This window comes from Balaenoptera acutorostrata, chromosome 12 (genome assembly GCF_949987535.1).
Source record: "Balaenoptera acutorostrata chromosome 12, mBalAcu1.1, whole genome shotgun sequence".
Taxonomy (NCBI): domain Eukaryota; kingdom Metazoa; phylum Chordata; class Mammalia; order Artiodactyla; family Balaenopteridae; genus Balaenoptera; species Balaenoptera acutorostrata.
Window position 1 is genome coordinate 87,843,401 of NC_080075.1, and position 14,746 is coordinate 87,858,146.

General features: G+C 46.5%; 2 protein-coding genes across 4 annotated transcripts in view; one reads left to right on the plus strand and one right to left on the minus strand.

Annotated features, from left to right (window-relative positions):
- Nucleotides 1-298, minus strand: part of CPSF3 (cleavage and polyadenylation specific factor 3) — a 44,590-nt gene extending 44,292 nt beyond the window's left edge. Inside the window, exon 1 of the mRNA XM_007195663.2 lies at nt 123-298. Coding sequence (XP_007195725.1) covers nt 123-172 — 50 coding nt within the window. The 5' untranslated portion in view covers nt 173-298. The remainder of the gene's footprint in view (nt 1-122) is intronic.
- Nucleotides 299-382: 84 nt separating this feature from the next.
- ITGB1BP1 (integrin subunit beta 1 binding protein 1) lies at nt 383-13,730 on the plus strand. Of its 3 annotated transcripts, none has more exons than XM_057558210.1 (7): nt 383-517; nt 5,578-5,682; nt 8,417-8,495; nt 10,159-10,295; nt 12,216-12,308; nt 12,869-13,018; nt 13,499-13,730. In XM_057558210.1, exons 2-7 carry the CDS (start codon nt 5,611-5,613, stop codon nt 13,568-13,570), a joined length of 603 nt encoding a protein of 200 aa, XP_057414193.1. In that variant the 5' UTR covers nt 383-517; nt 5,578-5,610; the 3' UTR covers nt 13,571-13,730. The 3 variants fall into 3 exon arrangements, with proteins under 3 accessions (XP_057414193.1, XP_057414192.1, XP_057414191.1); XM_057558209.1 differs by lacking the exons at nt 383-517; nt 13,499-13,730 and adding exons at nt 643-784; nt 11,706-11,814 and having other exon boundaries at nt 12,869-13,009; XM_057558208.1 differs by lacking the exon at nt 383-517 and adding an exon at nt 666-784.
- Nucleotides 13,731-14,746: the final 1,016 nt, after the last annotated feature.

Below are 14,746 nucleotides of genomic sequence, written 5' to 3' on the forward strand. Positions count from 1 at the left end.
ACCAAGGGACCAAGGGCAGACTGCAGAGGCGCGCCGGCTGCGGCCGACTGAGGAGCCCAACCACCCGGGTACCCTCCTCGCCTCACAACCCGTGGCTTCATTCCCTCTCGCTGGTCCCTTACAGGGGTCGGATCAGCAGCTGGTCACTCTCCTCTGCGGGAATCGCAGACATCTGCAAACGGGGACGAGGAACAGGTTGCGGGAGGCTTTCTAAATTGGAAGAGCAGCCACAGGGAACCCAGAAGGAAGGCCACCATCCACCGAGAGCACAACTTCCGGCGCCCTGGTGTCCGCCACCCTAGGCTCCTCCCTCTGACTTCCGGTCGTAGAACAAGGGGTCGGTCCGGGCACCGGGGGCGGGGTCAGGACTGCGCCTGCGCGAGGCTTCGGAGGCGGGGCCCGGCGGGCGGGGCCACGGAGCTGGAAAAGCGGGCGCTGGGTTTAGACCTGGAGTGGCTCCCGCGGCTCGGGCTGCGCAGGCTGTGGGTGTCTGACCCCGACCGCAGTCGGCGTTGAGGTGAGAGCCCGGCCCTCGCCGCGCTCGGGCTGAGCCTGGCCGGGAACGCGGGTCCCGAGGGCGGCGCCGGCGGGGAAGCCCGCGGCGGGGCGGATGGGTGGGGCCGCGGGGGCCGCGGTCTCCACCGGGACCCGCCTTCCCTGGGTGGGGGACCCAGGCCCCGAGGTGGTGCGGGACGGGCGGCGGGAGCCGAGGAGCGGGCCCGGCCCTGCGGGAGGAGGCAGTGCCCCGGTGCCGATTCCTGTCTGGGGTGGGACTGCAGCTCCGGTGACGACGGGTGTGGCGTGTGGCGTGTGGCTGGGTCCGGTCGGAAGGGTGATGGAGTGACAGCATCCGCGGGGCTGCTCCCCGCGTCAGGCTCTGATTTGAGGGGCGATGGAGAGCGTTCAGTTTTTGTGCGGGATCCTGTTGGTTTCTCCACGCGTCGTGGCTGTTTCCACGCAGCGCGGGGCCGGGGTTGCGTCTGTTTTGTTTACTGTCATCCTGAGCACCGGCACGTGGCAGGCGCTCCCGACAGGAGCTGGGCGGGGTCTGGAAAGAGCTTTGGAGCCAACTCTACCAAGGTTCCAAACTTGGCCCCATGCATTACCAGCCTGGTGGCCTTGTGCAAGCTGCTTCGTCTACTTTGCGCTTTGGCTGCCTCATTGGAAAGGGGCTGTAATACTGCAACCTTGCCGGTCAGTGGAGAGGGTCAGAGGTATACACAGATGGCATGGGTGGGTGGGTGGGTGGGTGGGTGTGTGTGTGTGTGTGTGTGTGTGTGTGTGTGTGTGTGTGTGTGTGTGTGTGTGTGTGTGTATATAAAACATAGCACCTAGCACTGGTTGGCAGATGGTAGGTGCTCAGGACGTGGGAGTTGTCATCTGGATGTTATCTCACAAGAAGATTCTCCAGTTCATTAAGCATGGCCTCTGCCAGGCTGTAGCAGGCATCGGATATACAGAGCTGACCTAGCCCTGATCTTTGATGAGCTCACAGTTCTGAGTGAGATAGGTACAAGTAGACAGTAGCCGACTAATGCTAAGATCAGGGTATAAACTCAAGCTGTGGAGGACCCATCCCTTAGCCCAACCTGGAGGCTTTCTGGAAGAGAAGCCTGAACTGAGTCTTGGAAGGTGACCGGTTAACCAAATAAATAGAAGGTGGAAGGGCATTCCGGGCAGAGGGAATGGCAGGAGCAAAGCGTGGAAACAGGGAGCGGAGTGCATGCTGAGAACTGCAAGCCAGTTTGCATTCCTTACAGATTAATTGAGTGTGAAACTGGTTGTGGACGATGAGACTAGAGGTCCACGCGAGCCTGGTCATGGAGGACCTTGCGTGTCCTGGCAAAGAGCCTGACTTCGGTCTCTAACTTTGAGGAGCCAACAAAAGATTTTAAGCAGGTTAAATGGCATCTGACTTGAGTTTTAAAGAAATCATTTCAGCTGGAGCTTGGTGACAGATTTGAAGCGGCAAGGAGTCCAGCTGGGACTGATACCGACCAGGGTTCTTGGCCTTCCCAATCAGTAGAAATGGATAAGAGGCCAGTCCAGAAATTCAGGCAGGGCTTGACTGGGGCTCCTGCAGCTGCAGGAGGGGAGCAAAAACAAGTAACAGGTTCCCTTGCTCGCTCCCCCCACCCCAGCGGGGCAAGCTCGTCCCTTACACGGGGTGAGGGTAGGGGTGTGTCCAGGGGTCGGGCGGAGGGGCGGCTGAGGTGGTTCGCCCACCCCTTGGCGGTGTTGAGCACAGGGGGCACGCGCAGGACCCTGCTTTTGCCCCTGACACCCTGTTTTTGCTCTTCAGAAGTGGTAGTTGGGGTTTTTTTGGTCTTTTTGTGTTTTGCTGTCCAGAATTTGCCCCAACTGCACGTGCATGCACGCAGTTATTTTTAGTTCCTTTATAGTTTCTTTGTATCTGTTACTCGAGGAGACATTTGTCCATGTGCAATCACGGCAGCAAAGGGTCCCAGGTCCCAGCCTGTCTCAGGACAAGGTCCCTCACCCTTGAAATATCTCCTGATGGCTTGTGAATTCCTTAAATTGCATTCCAAACTTTGTGCATTTTTTATGGGTTAAGGGTCCATTGCTTTCATCACATAATGAAAAAGTATTTCTATGTAGCCATAGTCTAGGACGGTGCAGGCCCTGTTTAGAGACATGGATGAGGGAACTCTTCAGGTGGTATAATCAGTGCATCTTGGACTTGACTGGATGTGAGGGCTGGAGGTCAGTGAGGAGTCGGTGATTTCCTGGTTTCTACCAGAAATAATGGGATTTACTGAAAGGGAGAGGAGAGGAGCAGGTGTGGCGGGGAAGAGGATGGGTTCTGCTTTAGGCCTTTTTGCCTTTGATGAGTCTGTGGAACGTCCAAGTGACAGTATCTTTGGTCTCATTTTTATGCACGAATAATTTAGAGACAAGAATGATTTGCTTAATTAAGAACATGCATCAAAATAGTGGCAGATGTCAAAGGTTTTCATAATTGCATTTCCCCTTCAGCTCCTAGATTGATGATGGAAAGAAAGTCTCAAGGAGTTGCAAAGGCCTTATTATGTAGTGATTTTCGAATCGTTCTAGTATTCCAGGGATTTGGAGAGATGCTTCAGGATTTCATAACAATACTATCAAATTTTTAAAAATCATATTTAAAATTGTTATATATATATATAAATAGTACTTATGTATACTTAAAATATAATGTGCTTAAATGTGCTATACTCCGACATTCTAACCCATCAGGTTATGATGTTATGCTGCCAGGTTAACCCAGTTTTGTGCAGACCTTGGAATAAGGCCCTCTTGCCTTCTCTTTCTAACTGAGAAGTATCCTGTGATGGCAGGGCTATCGTTTGCAACGAATTATCCACGGAAGCCTTCTAAGTAGGCCCCCTCTTTTTAAGAGTAATAAGAGTATCCTGTGCAACTAGTTCCCTACCCAGCAGCCAGTCATCTTTCTAAAACAGAAATCTGATCATATCACCTGACTGCTTTTTTTTTTTTTTTAAGATTTATTTATTGATTGATTGATTGCAATGTTGGGTCTTCGTTTCTGTGCGAGGGCTTTCTCTAGCTGCGGCAAGTGGGGGCCACTCTTCATCGCGGTGTGCGGGCCTCTCACTATCGCGGCCTCTCCTGTTGCGGAGCACAGGCTCCAGACGCGCAGGCTCAGCAGTTGTGGTTCACGGGCCCAGTTGCCCCGCGGCATGTGGGATCTTCCCAGACCAGGGCTCGAACCCGTGTCCCCTGCATTGGCAGACAGATTCTCAACCACTGCGCCACCAGGGAAGCCTCCCTGACTGCTTTTTTAAAACCCTCTGAGTCTTCCTGTGAAACCCAGAACAAAACCCCAGCTTTCGTTGTGGCCTGCGAGGTCTCCTGTGGCTCTTTCCCTCCTGTCACTCTCCCTCCTCCTCCTATTCTTAGTCATATTGGCCTCTCACCGGTCTGTGCGTCAGAGGACATCCCTCAGGACCTTGGCGCTTGCTGTGCCCCCCACTCACGGTGCTTCTCCATGTTCACGGCTACCCCCCCCTTCTCTCAGGGCTTAACTCCCGCTTCCTCAGAACATCTTTTTCTGTCTAAAATCGTCCCCCCTTCCTTTGATCACTATCTCCTTAAATTGCTTTAGTTCCCCTCGTAGCAATTATTGTTTCCAAATAACGTGTTTTATACTTGGTTCTCCTGTTGGTCTGTCTGCTCCCTCTAGAAATGAGCCCCCTGAGGTCAGGGGCTTTTTCTGTCTTACTCACTGGTGCATCCCCAGCACCTGGTAGGTGCTCACTGGCTACTCAGGAACGAATGAATGAATCACGTGTTCTCTTTACTCCACAAATGAAGCAGAAATATAGAAATAAGTTGGCTGATGGGGCTGATTAAAAAGCTTGGGCTCAGGAGTCAAGTTTTGGGTCAGTGGCCTAAGGTCAGATGCTAGTGAGTGGACTTGGCGGGGGGGGGGGACCCTCCAAATTCAATGGGAGAAACTGTGTGTTGGAGAGGGGCATTCCTTGACCGCCCTGTGATTTACTCATTCTTTTCCTTCATCAGGTCCCTTGTTTTTCTGACAAGAATTGACCATGTCGTAACGAAAGGAAGCTATCTGTGCAGACTGCTGTCTGTTGAACGTTTGAAGACGATAAGATAGTGTTCGATTCTGTAGTGAGCAGGTCCCCTTTTTCCCTCTGTAGAACCAACCTTTAGTAAACATTTGTTAGGTTCTTGTATTCGTAAATCCTCCTGAAAGATGGGTCACAGTTCCCTTGTCTACAGAAGGCAGAGTCTAACCTATCTTCTGTAAGCCCCTGATGGGGGCCTAGAGCTCCAGCAGAGACCCTCAGAAAACACCTGTGTCAGCAGGTTGCTGTGAGGATAAAGTGAGACAGTGTGTTTGGAAGTACTTGAGCTATGAAACATTACGCAGGCTAGTTCGTACTTTTCCAGGTATAATATATGTGCTCCTGTGAAATGTGCAAGGAGAAATCGAAAATTTTAAAAAAAAGATGTACATAAGCCTGACTCTGGGAAACTGAAGGTCACCTCCTTCCCTGGCCTTACTGGAACGAGATGAGAGGTAGCACCTGGCAATGTTTTCATGTCAGCCTTTACTTAAAGATAGCTGGAGACTTTAAGAAAAATGCACATTTCCGAGATGTATCAGTGCCTTCAGTTCTTAGCCCTGCCATTTACAGAACAGGAACCGGAGACAGTGACTTGGTTGATAAACTAATATGTCACATATTTTACTAACGTCCTGACTTGATTAAAGAGAAGGAAGGCACTTGAATATATTGAGAACTAGATGTTACTTCTGAACAGTGCTTTCCACACCTCCAGAGGTGACAAGAAGGTTCCTACCTTTTTGGTTTACTGGGTTAGAATTTTGTGATTCAAAAAGAGAATGAGAATGAAAAAGAGTAATACCCACATTTTGTGGTCAACGGAAAATATTTATGTTTTAAGTAAAAGGAATACGCCATGGAACTGGGAGGAACTGATGGTTTTTATTTATTTTTATTCCTATTATGTGTAAAGGGATTTAAAGTTGCTTTTCTCAATGTATCTAACCAGCGCTTGTTCTTCCAGGGGGCGTGCCTCTGGATCGAGCTATGGTGGAAGATGTTTCGGAAAGGGAAAAAGCGACACAGCAGTAGCAGCTCCCAGAGTAGTGAAATCAGTACTAAGAGCAAGGTAGGGGTGATGGCGTGGAGGCCGCAGTCATTAAGTGGTGAGAATTTTGTTTCTTCTAACCGATGCTGCGTGAAGGGTACTAACCACGGCAGACCTGCTGATGTTCTTCAAACTAGAGGTTTTTCACATTCATTTTTTTGCACTCGAGACACATTGTGCGCTTGATTTAATTTTATTTTGTTTTGGTAGATTTTCTGGAGTTCTTAACTCCGCTAACCTAGAGGGGTCAGCACTTACGAATAGTCTCACTGAAACGCTGATTTTTAAATTGTTTGTATGACAGGAATTGCAGGCAATCAGGGAGCTGGATGTCTTGAATTCTAGGGTTTGAGGTGTGTGTGCAAATTATAATTCTGTTTTGTCACGGTGAGTTAGTTGGATAGTGAGGCAAATGCCCTGATTTGAGTGCACGGGGCCCTTCAAGTCCCAGGTCCTGGTCCCCTGGATCCACTGGACTCAGACTAGAGAGCCTTTTAAGTCATTCTCCACCCTCGTGAGCTCTCGGTGCCCAGTGCCAGGACTGGGTGAGGTGGGAGAGGAGACCTCGGCCCACACGCACGGGTGCCCCCCTCCGGGGCACCTCTCGCCAGCCTGTGGGCAGCGCCCTGGGTGACGACGGCCACACTCGGGGCCGGACACACGCACCACTGCCCTTCGGGAGTCTGCAGCAGGCAAGGGGAGCGGTGTTGTCCCTGAGCTGTCAGCACGTAGCCCAAAGCACCAAAACCTGACATTTAGGAGTCCTGTGCAGTCTTTTTTTTTTTTTTTAAATGGTCACATTGATTCTTTATTTATTTATTTATTTATGGCTGTGTTGGGTCTTCGTTTCTGTGCGAGGGCTTTCTCTAGTTGCAGCAAGTGGGGGCCACTCTTCATCACGGTGCGCAGGCCTCACTATCGCGGCCTCTCTTGTTGCGGAGCACAGGCTCAGTAGTTGTGGCTCACGGGCCTAGTTGCTCCGCGGCATGTGGGATCTTCCCAGACCAGGGCTTGAACCCGTGTCCCCTGCATTGGCAGGCAGATTCTCCACCACTGCGCCACCAGGGAAGCCCCTGTGCAGTCTTAAATGGGAAAATTCACCGTTTTCCTGTCAGGTTTCGGAACTCCTGAAGCTAGTTGAGACCCACCCCGCTGTTACCTAAGTGTGAGGACCTCAGCCTGGGAATCAGGCCCAGCTTCCTGTTTTCTAGATCAGAAAGTGGATAAAGGGAGACGTACTGACCTGCGGCTCGCAGAGTAGGGCCAGAGCTCGGTTTCTGATTCCTGAAGGACCTGCTGCCCCAGGCAGGTGGCGGAGGCAGGGCAAGAGGGCTGCAGGAGGGCCGCGGGCCCGGAGGGAGGTCTTACCCCCAAGTGATGGCGAGCCTCGTGCAGTTCCTAAGCAGGGTGCTGTGACTCAGATTTGTGTTCGAGGGTGATGTAAGCTTCTGCTGTTATAATTCGGAACCTCAGAAAAATAGGCCAGTTTCTCCCTTCCTGTTCTTCTGTTCTGAGGGTTGTTAGGTTCTGACAACCTGTTAGGTTTTCCTGTGCGGAGGGGTAATTTGAAGCACAGAACCTCACTCTGTTACACACTTCCCAGAAGCCAGCCTGACTTTGTAACAGCATCTTAATTCCAACTCCCCTTCCCTCACCCTTTGAATATTTAGGATTTTTTCCAATTTGTCAGTACCACACAAATTGATGTTGAACTTCTGTGTGCATACAGCCCTGCTCTTATTTTATATTCCAAGAAGTGCCGTTATTGAGAAAGGGAAGAAATAAGGCTTGATACATTTTTGCATTCACCTTGATTCACTTCTTAAACATCTAAAAATTTGAGTGTACTTTTAAAATTTAATTTTGATTTGAAGTGTAAAAAAGTGATTTTTTTTTTTTCCTTTTTGGCCGAGCTGTGCCGCTTGCGGGATCTTAGTACCCCGACCAGGGATCGAATCTGGGCCCCGTCAGTGAAAGTGCCAAGTTCTAAGCACTGGACCGCCAGGGAATTCCCAATAAGTGATTTGTTTAATTGAAAGTTTTTACTGTTATTTCTAAAAATATTAAGCACATCGAGAGTATGATGCTGTAGAACAAACTATATTAACGTGTATGATTCTTTGAATTTTGCTTAACAGATTTGTTGGTTTTTCTTTGTAATTCACGTTGCAGTTATGCTCTGGTCCGCCAGTTGGCCTGTGTTTACCTGTTGTAGGCCAGGTAGTAGCTGGAGTCATTGCAGATGCTGGGGTGAGAATTAGGAGACGTAGATTAGAGATCTGGGGTATTTACTAGATGTAACCTTGGGTAAATCACTTCACCTCTCTGTGTCTCTCCGCTCATTTACTAAACAGGATAATACTCCCTGCCTGCTTTCTGCACAGGGTTCTTTTGGGGTTCTTTGGAAATATTACAAAAGCAAGGTGTAGGTTTTCACATATGACATAAATATCAGGCATCTTATAAGGAGATACAGGTAGTGGCTCTGATTTAAACTGGGAGTGTTGACCTCACGTTTGTTTATCCAATATCGTGTGATGGGAAGAGCAGTTGGGACTGTCTTTTTTTTTGGAAGTTTGCTAAGGAATTTGTCTTTAGAAAAATCTGTCACAGTCGATCTACCTGAATAATTGACCTGATTTTATATGTGTTAATTCAACTATAATAAGTCATTTGAACGTTGGGTAGAGAACTTGAGAGAAGATAGTGCTTCTAATTGCGTTTACAATTTTTCTGTTGGTTTGTTATTTCTCAGTCTGTAGACTCCAGCCTTGGGGGGCTTTCTCGATCCAGCACCGTGGCGAGCCTCGATACCGATTCCACCAAGAGCTCAGGTACGGAGGGCGGATCATTTTGGCGAAGGCTTCTAACTGATGCTTGTGGAGTTTTGCCAGAGTAGCACAAGGAGTCCTTGAGTATTTGGGGTTTTCTTCCTCTGCTCTGCCATTTTTGACAAGAGTTTAGAAATGGTCCAAAATCTGGCGGAACGTGGGTTGGGGTGGCAGGTGGGTGGTGAAAGCCGCTGCCTTGGAGCAAACTGCTCTTAATGGGTCGCGCAGCAGAAACTTGTGGAAAACTTCGTGGTGACAGTTTAGAAGTGTCAAAATAGCTTTGTAAGAAATGGGCTAGCGGATTGTGAATTATTTTGGAATTACATTCTTCGTGGGGGGTAAGACACATCCTGCTGATTAAAAAGATTAAAGAGCTGCTTACCCGGAGGCGTACCAGCTCGTTAACATCAGGAGCATGTGGTAATGAGGGGAGCATCTGTCACAGGCCCTTGAAAACATTTATGCAGCCTCCCGAAAGGAGCAGCTCTTCAGAAATCAAAAGGTGGTTTTTGACCCACCTGCTAGCCGGTGTCTAATTGGAAACCTACTACATTCATTTTCTTGTATAAAATCCTTCCACTTTTCCTTTCGGGATCATGGGCAACTCAATCCATAAAAGGTGGTAGGAGTGGGAGAGAAGATGTAAAAGGGAATATAGTAGCATAAGGTCTATTGTCTTTACTTCCAGATGCTTTAAAACATTAAAAATGTGGGCATCTTTTTATTACATAAACATAATCTAAAAGTGACCACAGAGTATTCCCTTACTATGGCAGACGTTGTAAAATCCTTTGTGGTACTTTTTTTTTTTTTAAAGATTTATTTTATTGATTAATTGATTGATTGATTGCTATGTTGGGTCTTCGTTTCTGTGCTAGGGCTTTCTCTAGTTGTGGCAAGCGGGGGCTACTCGTCATCGCGGTGCGCGGGCCTCTCACTATCGCGGCCTCTCTTGTTGTGGAGCACAGGCTCCAGACGCGCAGGCTCAGTAGTTGTGGCTCACGGGCCCAGTCGCTCCGCGGCATGTGGGATCCTCCCAGACCAGGGCTCGAACCCGTGTCCCCTGCATTAGCAGGCAGACTCTCAACCACTGCGCCACCAGGGAAGCCCCTGTGGTACTTTTGTACTGGCTGGATTTTACGGCACAGACAGTTCTTCACCTATTACCATCTGTTTTGTAAGGGACTTCCTGTCTGGCGTTATTCCATCTACATTGAAAAAAAAAATTTCTGGTCTTTTCTGACTGAATGGGAGAGGTAGATCAGGTTTCCTGAATCAGGAAAGAAAGCTAAAAGTGAAAGGTAAAAAGGGAGAAGAAACCAAAAAATAATTAAATGTCATATGCATTACAAAGGTACTCAATCACTGTCAAGTTGACAATTTAGTTTTCTTCTTTTTGAAGAAGAAATGAAGCATAGTAATACTTCATTCCTTTTGAGATTTTTATGTATTTAGTACATTGTGAGTCACTGAGGAAAAGGTTAGTGAAATTTTTAGTTCTTTCCCATGACATCAAAAAGTTTGCATTTAAAATTTTTAAATTTTTATTAAAGGTTAACTTCTGATGACACCCTCTGTTTCCTGGCTGGGGAGAGGTTGAGGATACCCTGTGACGCAGCTATTTCTTTTGAAGTCTTACTCTTACGATTTTTCTTTTCACCTTTAGGACGAAGCAACAGTAATCCAGATACCTGTGCAGAATTCCGAATAAAATACGTTGGTGCCATTGAGAAACTGAAACTCCCCGAGGGGGGAAGTCTCGAAGGGCCGCTAGACCTGATAAATTATATAGATGTCGCCCAGGTAAAAAAAAAAAAAAAAAAAAAAGTTCAATTTTCTCAGATTTCAGAGTGAACTCATGGCTTTGGAGAAAGTCAGCACTCTTCAGGTCTCCTCACTGCTTCTCCTGAAGCCGTGCTTTTATCACTGTTACGTTGTTACTGAGCGCTGGGGTCAGAGGAGGTACAGGGCGCCTGGGATACCGAGTCGAAGAGGAACCCAGGGACACAGTCCCTTCCTTCAGACGGTGCTTTTCACTTATTCTGGGGCCGACTGAAAAAAGTCCCCTTGTTTAAATGGGGAGCCGAGTACGGTGGCTGGGTACACACCACAAGCTTCTCTCTGAAACAGTCTGGCAAGTCTTACTGTATCTCCGTGGAACTAGGTTCAGCTCTTTGAATAATCTAATACATAGTGGTGTTGACCTACCATATCTATTTCTTCATACCCTGTTTCCAACAAGAACTGAGGGAAGTTTCAAAAATATATCCTGGTCAAGAAGATAAAAAATAAATCACCACGAAGGAAAATTTAGTGTGAAAATTAAGACAAATCAAGGTGTGAGGTTTGTGCCTAAAGTATTGTAAGGTCCGTACCCTTGCCAGTGATGGGAGTGGATGAGCCAGAAGACTTAATCCTATCAACAGTTAGTTAACTTGCTTCCCAAGTTTCTAGAAGATGGAATTGCTTGTCTTTGTGTTCATTAACAAAGGGATATTACTGCAATGGAAAGAGTCCCTTATCAGTTTATAGAGTGCTGGTTACTATTAAGAGTATATAGTCTCTTAACTCATGGAGATGGGATCCTTAAATATACTGTTTCATGTCTTCATGAAAGTGAAGGAGGTCTCCGGTGTCTCAGGGGAAATCAGCTGATCTAATCTGCCATTCAACAGACAACTGTTGGTAGTCTGGGCAAACACAATGATCCCAGCCTTTAGTTTGAAATATAAAGTCATTCCAACGTGCAAGCAACAACTAATCTAAGTAAAGTATTCTACTGAAAGATGGCTAATAATGTTTTCTCCCAAAAGTACACTAGGATTTTCATTCTGACAAGGACTGCTCAATTTCTCACATCACTGTAGAAATGGGGCTTATCAGAATTCCATTATTGACGATAGCATTGCTATTATCCCATCTGTTGATTCTTGGAATTGATTTAACCTGCTGTGAGAAATGAATGGCAAGAGTTTACTCTTGCATGTGAGGACCCAAGAATTAAGGTAGGTGGACATGGCTCCTTTACCATAATCTCTTTAGTGCAGGCAAATGGTTCCACAGAAACATTGACCGTATGGAATATCTACTGACTGCCAGCAGTATCTTAGTTATTTTAGAGAAGGCAAGTTAGGCATACTTAGCAGATAAAACTGGACCATCTGCTAGGGAAACCATCAGGCATTATCTGCTGTTTTACTTGTTTCTGAATAGCTCAAAATACTGATTGATATTTTTGAGAGCCGAGTAACCATTCTTCAAGCAGCATTTACTTGTCCAAAGCCCTGGGGCGCTGGGAATACCAGACATATCCAACACCCGGGTAAGATGTAAAACGGCTGAGAAAAATGGCTCTTGCGGCATGTTACCTATCATTTAATGTGCTGACATGAGTATAAACTTTGAGTAAAGGGCCTTAATTTTTCTAATGTAAATATTTAAGCCTCGCTGGGATCTGTGAGGAGTATCAGTTTGTAACTGGGGTTAACAGTAAGCATGGGGTACTTGGATCTGAGTTTTGGTCAAATTTGCAGACTGTAAAACAGGTGGGGGGATATTTCTTCTGCCTCTTTGGAGAGAAATTCCTGCTGGGCTGTTGTATGCCCCACATTCTTTAAAGGGTTTGGGTTTGTGATGGCCAGATGCTAAAATTGACTAATCAGAATTAGGAATGAAACATAATTTTTTAAAATGTATATTATGTAATTTATTTTTACTTTAAAGCAAGATGGAAAGTTGCCTTTCGTTCCTCTGGAGGAAGAATTTATTATGGGAGTTTCCAAGTATGGTATAAAAGTATCCACATCAGATCAGTATGTAAGTAATTTAATTAAGGGGGAAAATGTGTTTTAGGTGCTGGGGAGTTCAGGCCGGGAAGGGCCCTCTTGTAGTTAGGTCTGCTTCTGTTTGCAGAGTGGTTGGCTTGTAAACATTTCTGGCAGCTGGTCTTAAAAGTGACCAATTTCCTAGGGTAAATGAATAGGGGCTTTTGCTTGCGTGTGTGTAGGGCCCAAGACAATCCCCTCCCCTCCCCCGGTAGGTCCCTAATGCATTTTCAGCTTAGGACCCCATGCCAATTCACAGCAGGCGTCAGCTTGGAAGCTGGGCATAGAGGATGGGATCGTGAACTTAGATCATCTCACTCCATCTTCCTAGAACTTAAGTAGGAAGGTATGATCCTAAAGGCAAATTGGCCCATAACTGAGCATCCTAGAATGTCCCTTTGGGTGAAAAACCTGTAAAACTACTTTCTGCCCGATCCATGGATGGATATGCTTAGTTTAAAACCTCATGATAAATTCTGCACTGGGAAATGCGTTATAAGAATGGAGAAACATGTAAAATAGCATGGTCTTTCTTTTCCCTGATTTCTGCAGGATGTTTTGCATCGGCATGCTCTATATTTAATCATCCGGATGGTGTGTTATGATGATGGTCTGGGGGCAGGAAAAAGCTTATTGGCCCTGAAGACCACAGATGCGAGCAACGAAGAATACAACCTGTGGGTTTACCAGTGCCACAGCCTGGTGAGGTTTTCAGTCTCCTTGGTTATTAGTCTAATAATTCATCAAACTAGTCTTTTCAGAGGCTGAAGAGATGCTCTCTGCCATGGGCCTAGCAAACACCTGGCATAACAGGAGAAATGAGTGTATCAGTCAGGCCCCAGGTCAGCCAGGCCAGACCTCCTGCAGGCCGTGAGCTGTTTGTTTGTTAGGCCAGGAGCAGATGCAAAGCTGGTGAGGGAAAGCAGCGTGTCCTCCACGGGCAGAGCCCCACCTTTCCGTACCTTGTTGTTCTGACTCGTGAGGGTCCCTCCCAAAGGCCACGGGGTCCTGTGTTACTGCGTGCAGTTCCTGAAGGGGCACAGGAACATGATGACCCAGGCAGGCCGTGTCCGGGGCTTTCCAAAACTGGTGATGTGTAGGTTTAGAAGAGGCGTTAGGAGGGTCACGTTTACTTCGGGAAGAGATTTATGAACTCTTACTGTATCTTTTCACTTAACGTAGGAACAAGCACAAGCAATCTGCAAAGTTTTATCCACTGCATTTGACTCTGTATTGACATCTGAGAAACCATGAATTCTGCAATCAAGGGGAAGTAGACTTCATGTGCAAGTTCAGCTGTTTGTTTTCTCAATAGTTCTGTTTTCAACCTGCGGTGTTGTTGAACTATTTTGGAAATATGAGCGATCCTTTGCTCTAGATTTTCTGAAGAAACGCAATATATAAAATATCAGTCGTTTGTTTTTCTATTAAAATGTGTCTTATTTAACAGTGAGTTAACTCTCAGTGAAGTTACCTACCTACTGGGACTGAAAAAGCAACGTCATTTTGTCGCTTTTAAACACAAATAAGCTTAATAACCTTTATGTGTCACAGAAGTGCCCTCGGTGATGAATGAACATGGAGAACTTTCTGAGGAAGACCAAGGCCGTCTGTCCTGCAGCACTGGGCAGTGACGTGGTCTCACGGGCTCAGAGCTCTGGTCAGGCAGAGGTTGGCCCGGGGACCCGGGATGTGCTGGTTTCAAATGGTGACACTGCCGACTCAAGTCACAAAGAGTAAAGCTTTAGAAGTGTATATTGTCAGGATAACACGCTGGTAAACCAGAAATAGTAAAACCTTCAAAGATTACTGCTCATGTTAAAAGTCATACACCGTAAAGAACCTCATGTTCAGTAGGCTGGTGTATTTTCTAAAGGACTGTTTTTACACACAGTGCTTTACTAAAGATTAAAAACATGAAAAACACCATGTCCATTTAAAAGTATTTTATTTTTTTCCAGTCAAAGGACTAGTTAACAAGAAGAGTAAAACTTATTAAACATGCTCTAATTAGGACAATGAAAATAAGAACTGATTTAGGTTATACAATATATACAGTTGCGCTGCAACTAGACCGAAGTAATCAAGTGAATGAACTGAATATCATACATCTCAGATAGTATCCACGCTGTAGACAGTGGTACCCACCCACCCCTTCACAGATCACACAGTAACCATTAGTCTGTGGACAGATTTCTGAGTCGCCATCCCTAGAAGTCAGATCTGATGGAGAATGGCATGCCAAATGCCAGAATCCTGCAGCTAAGTTCATGACATGTAAACTTTAAATATAAATAGATATCTACAATGTTTTCCTTTCTCTCAGTTGCTTTTTTTTTTTTTTTAATTTGCAAAGAGCAAATAACTAGGAAAGGATATTTAGTAGGGAAGTTAATATAATTTCTCCTCTGGCAAGAGTAATATGAATTA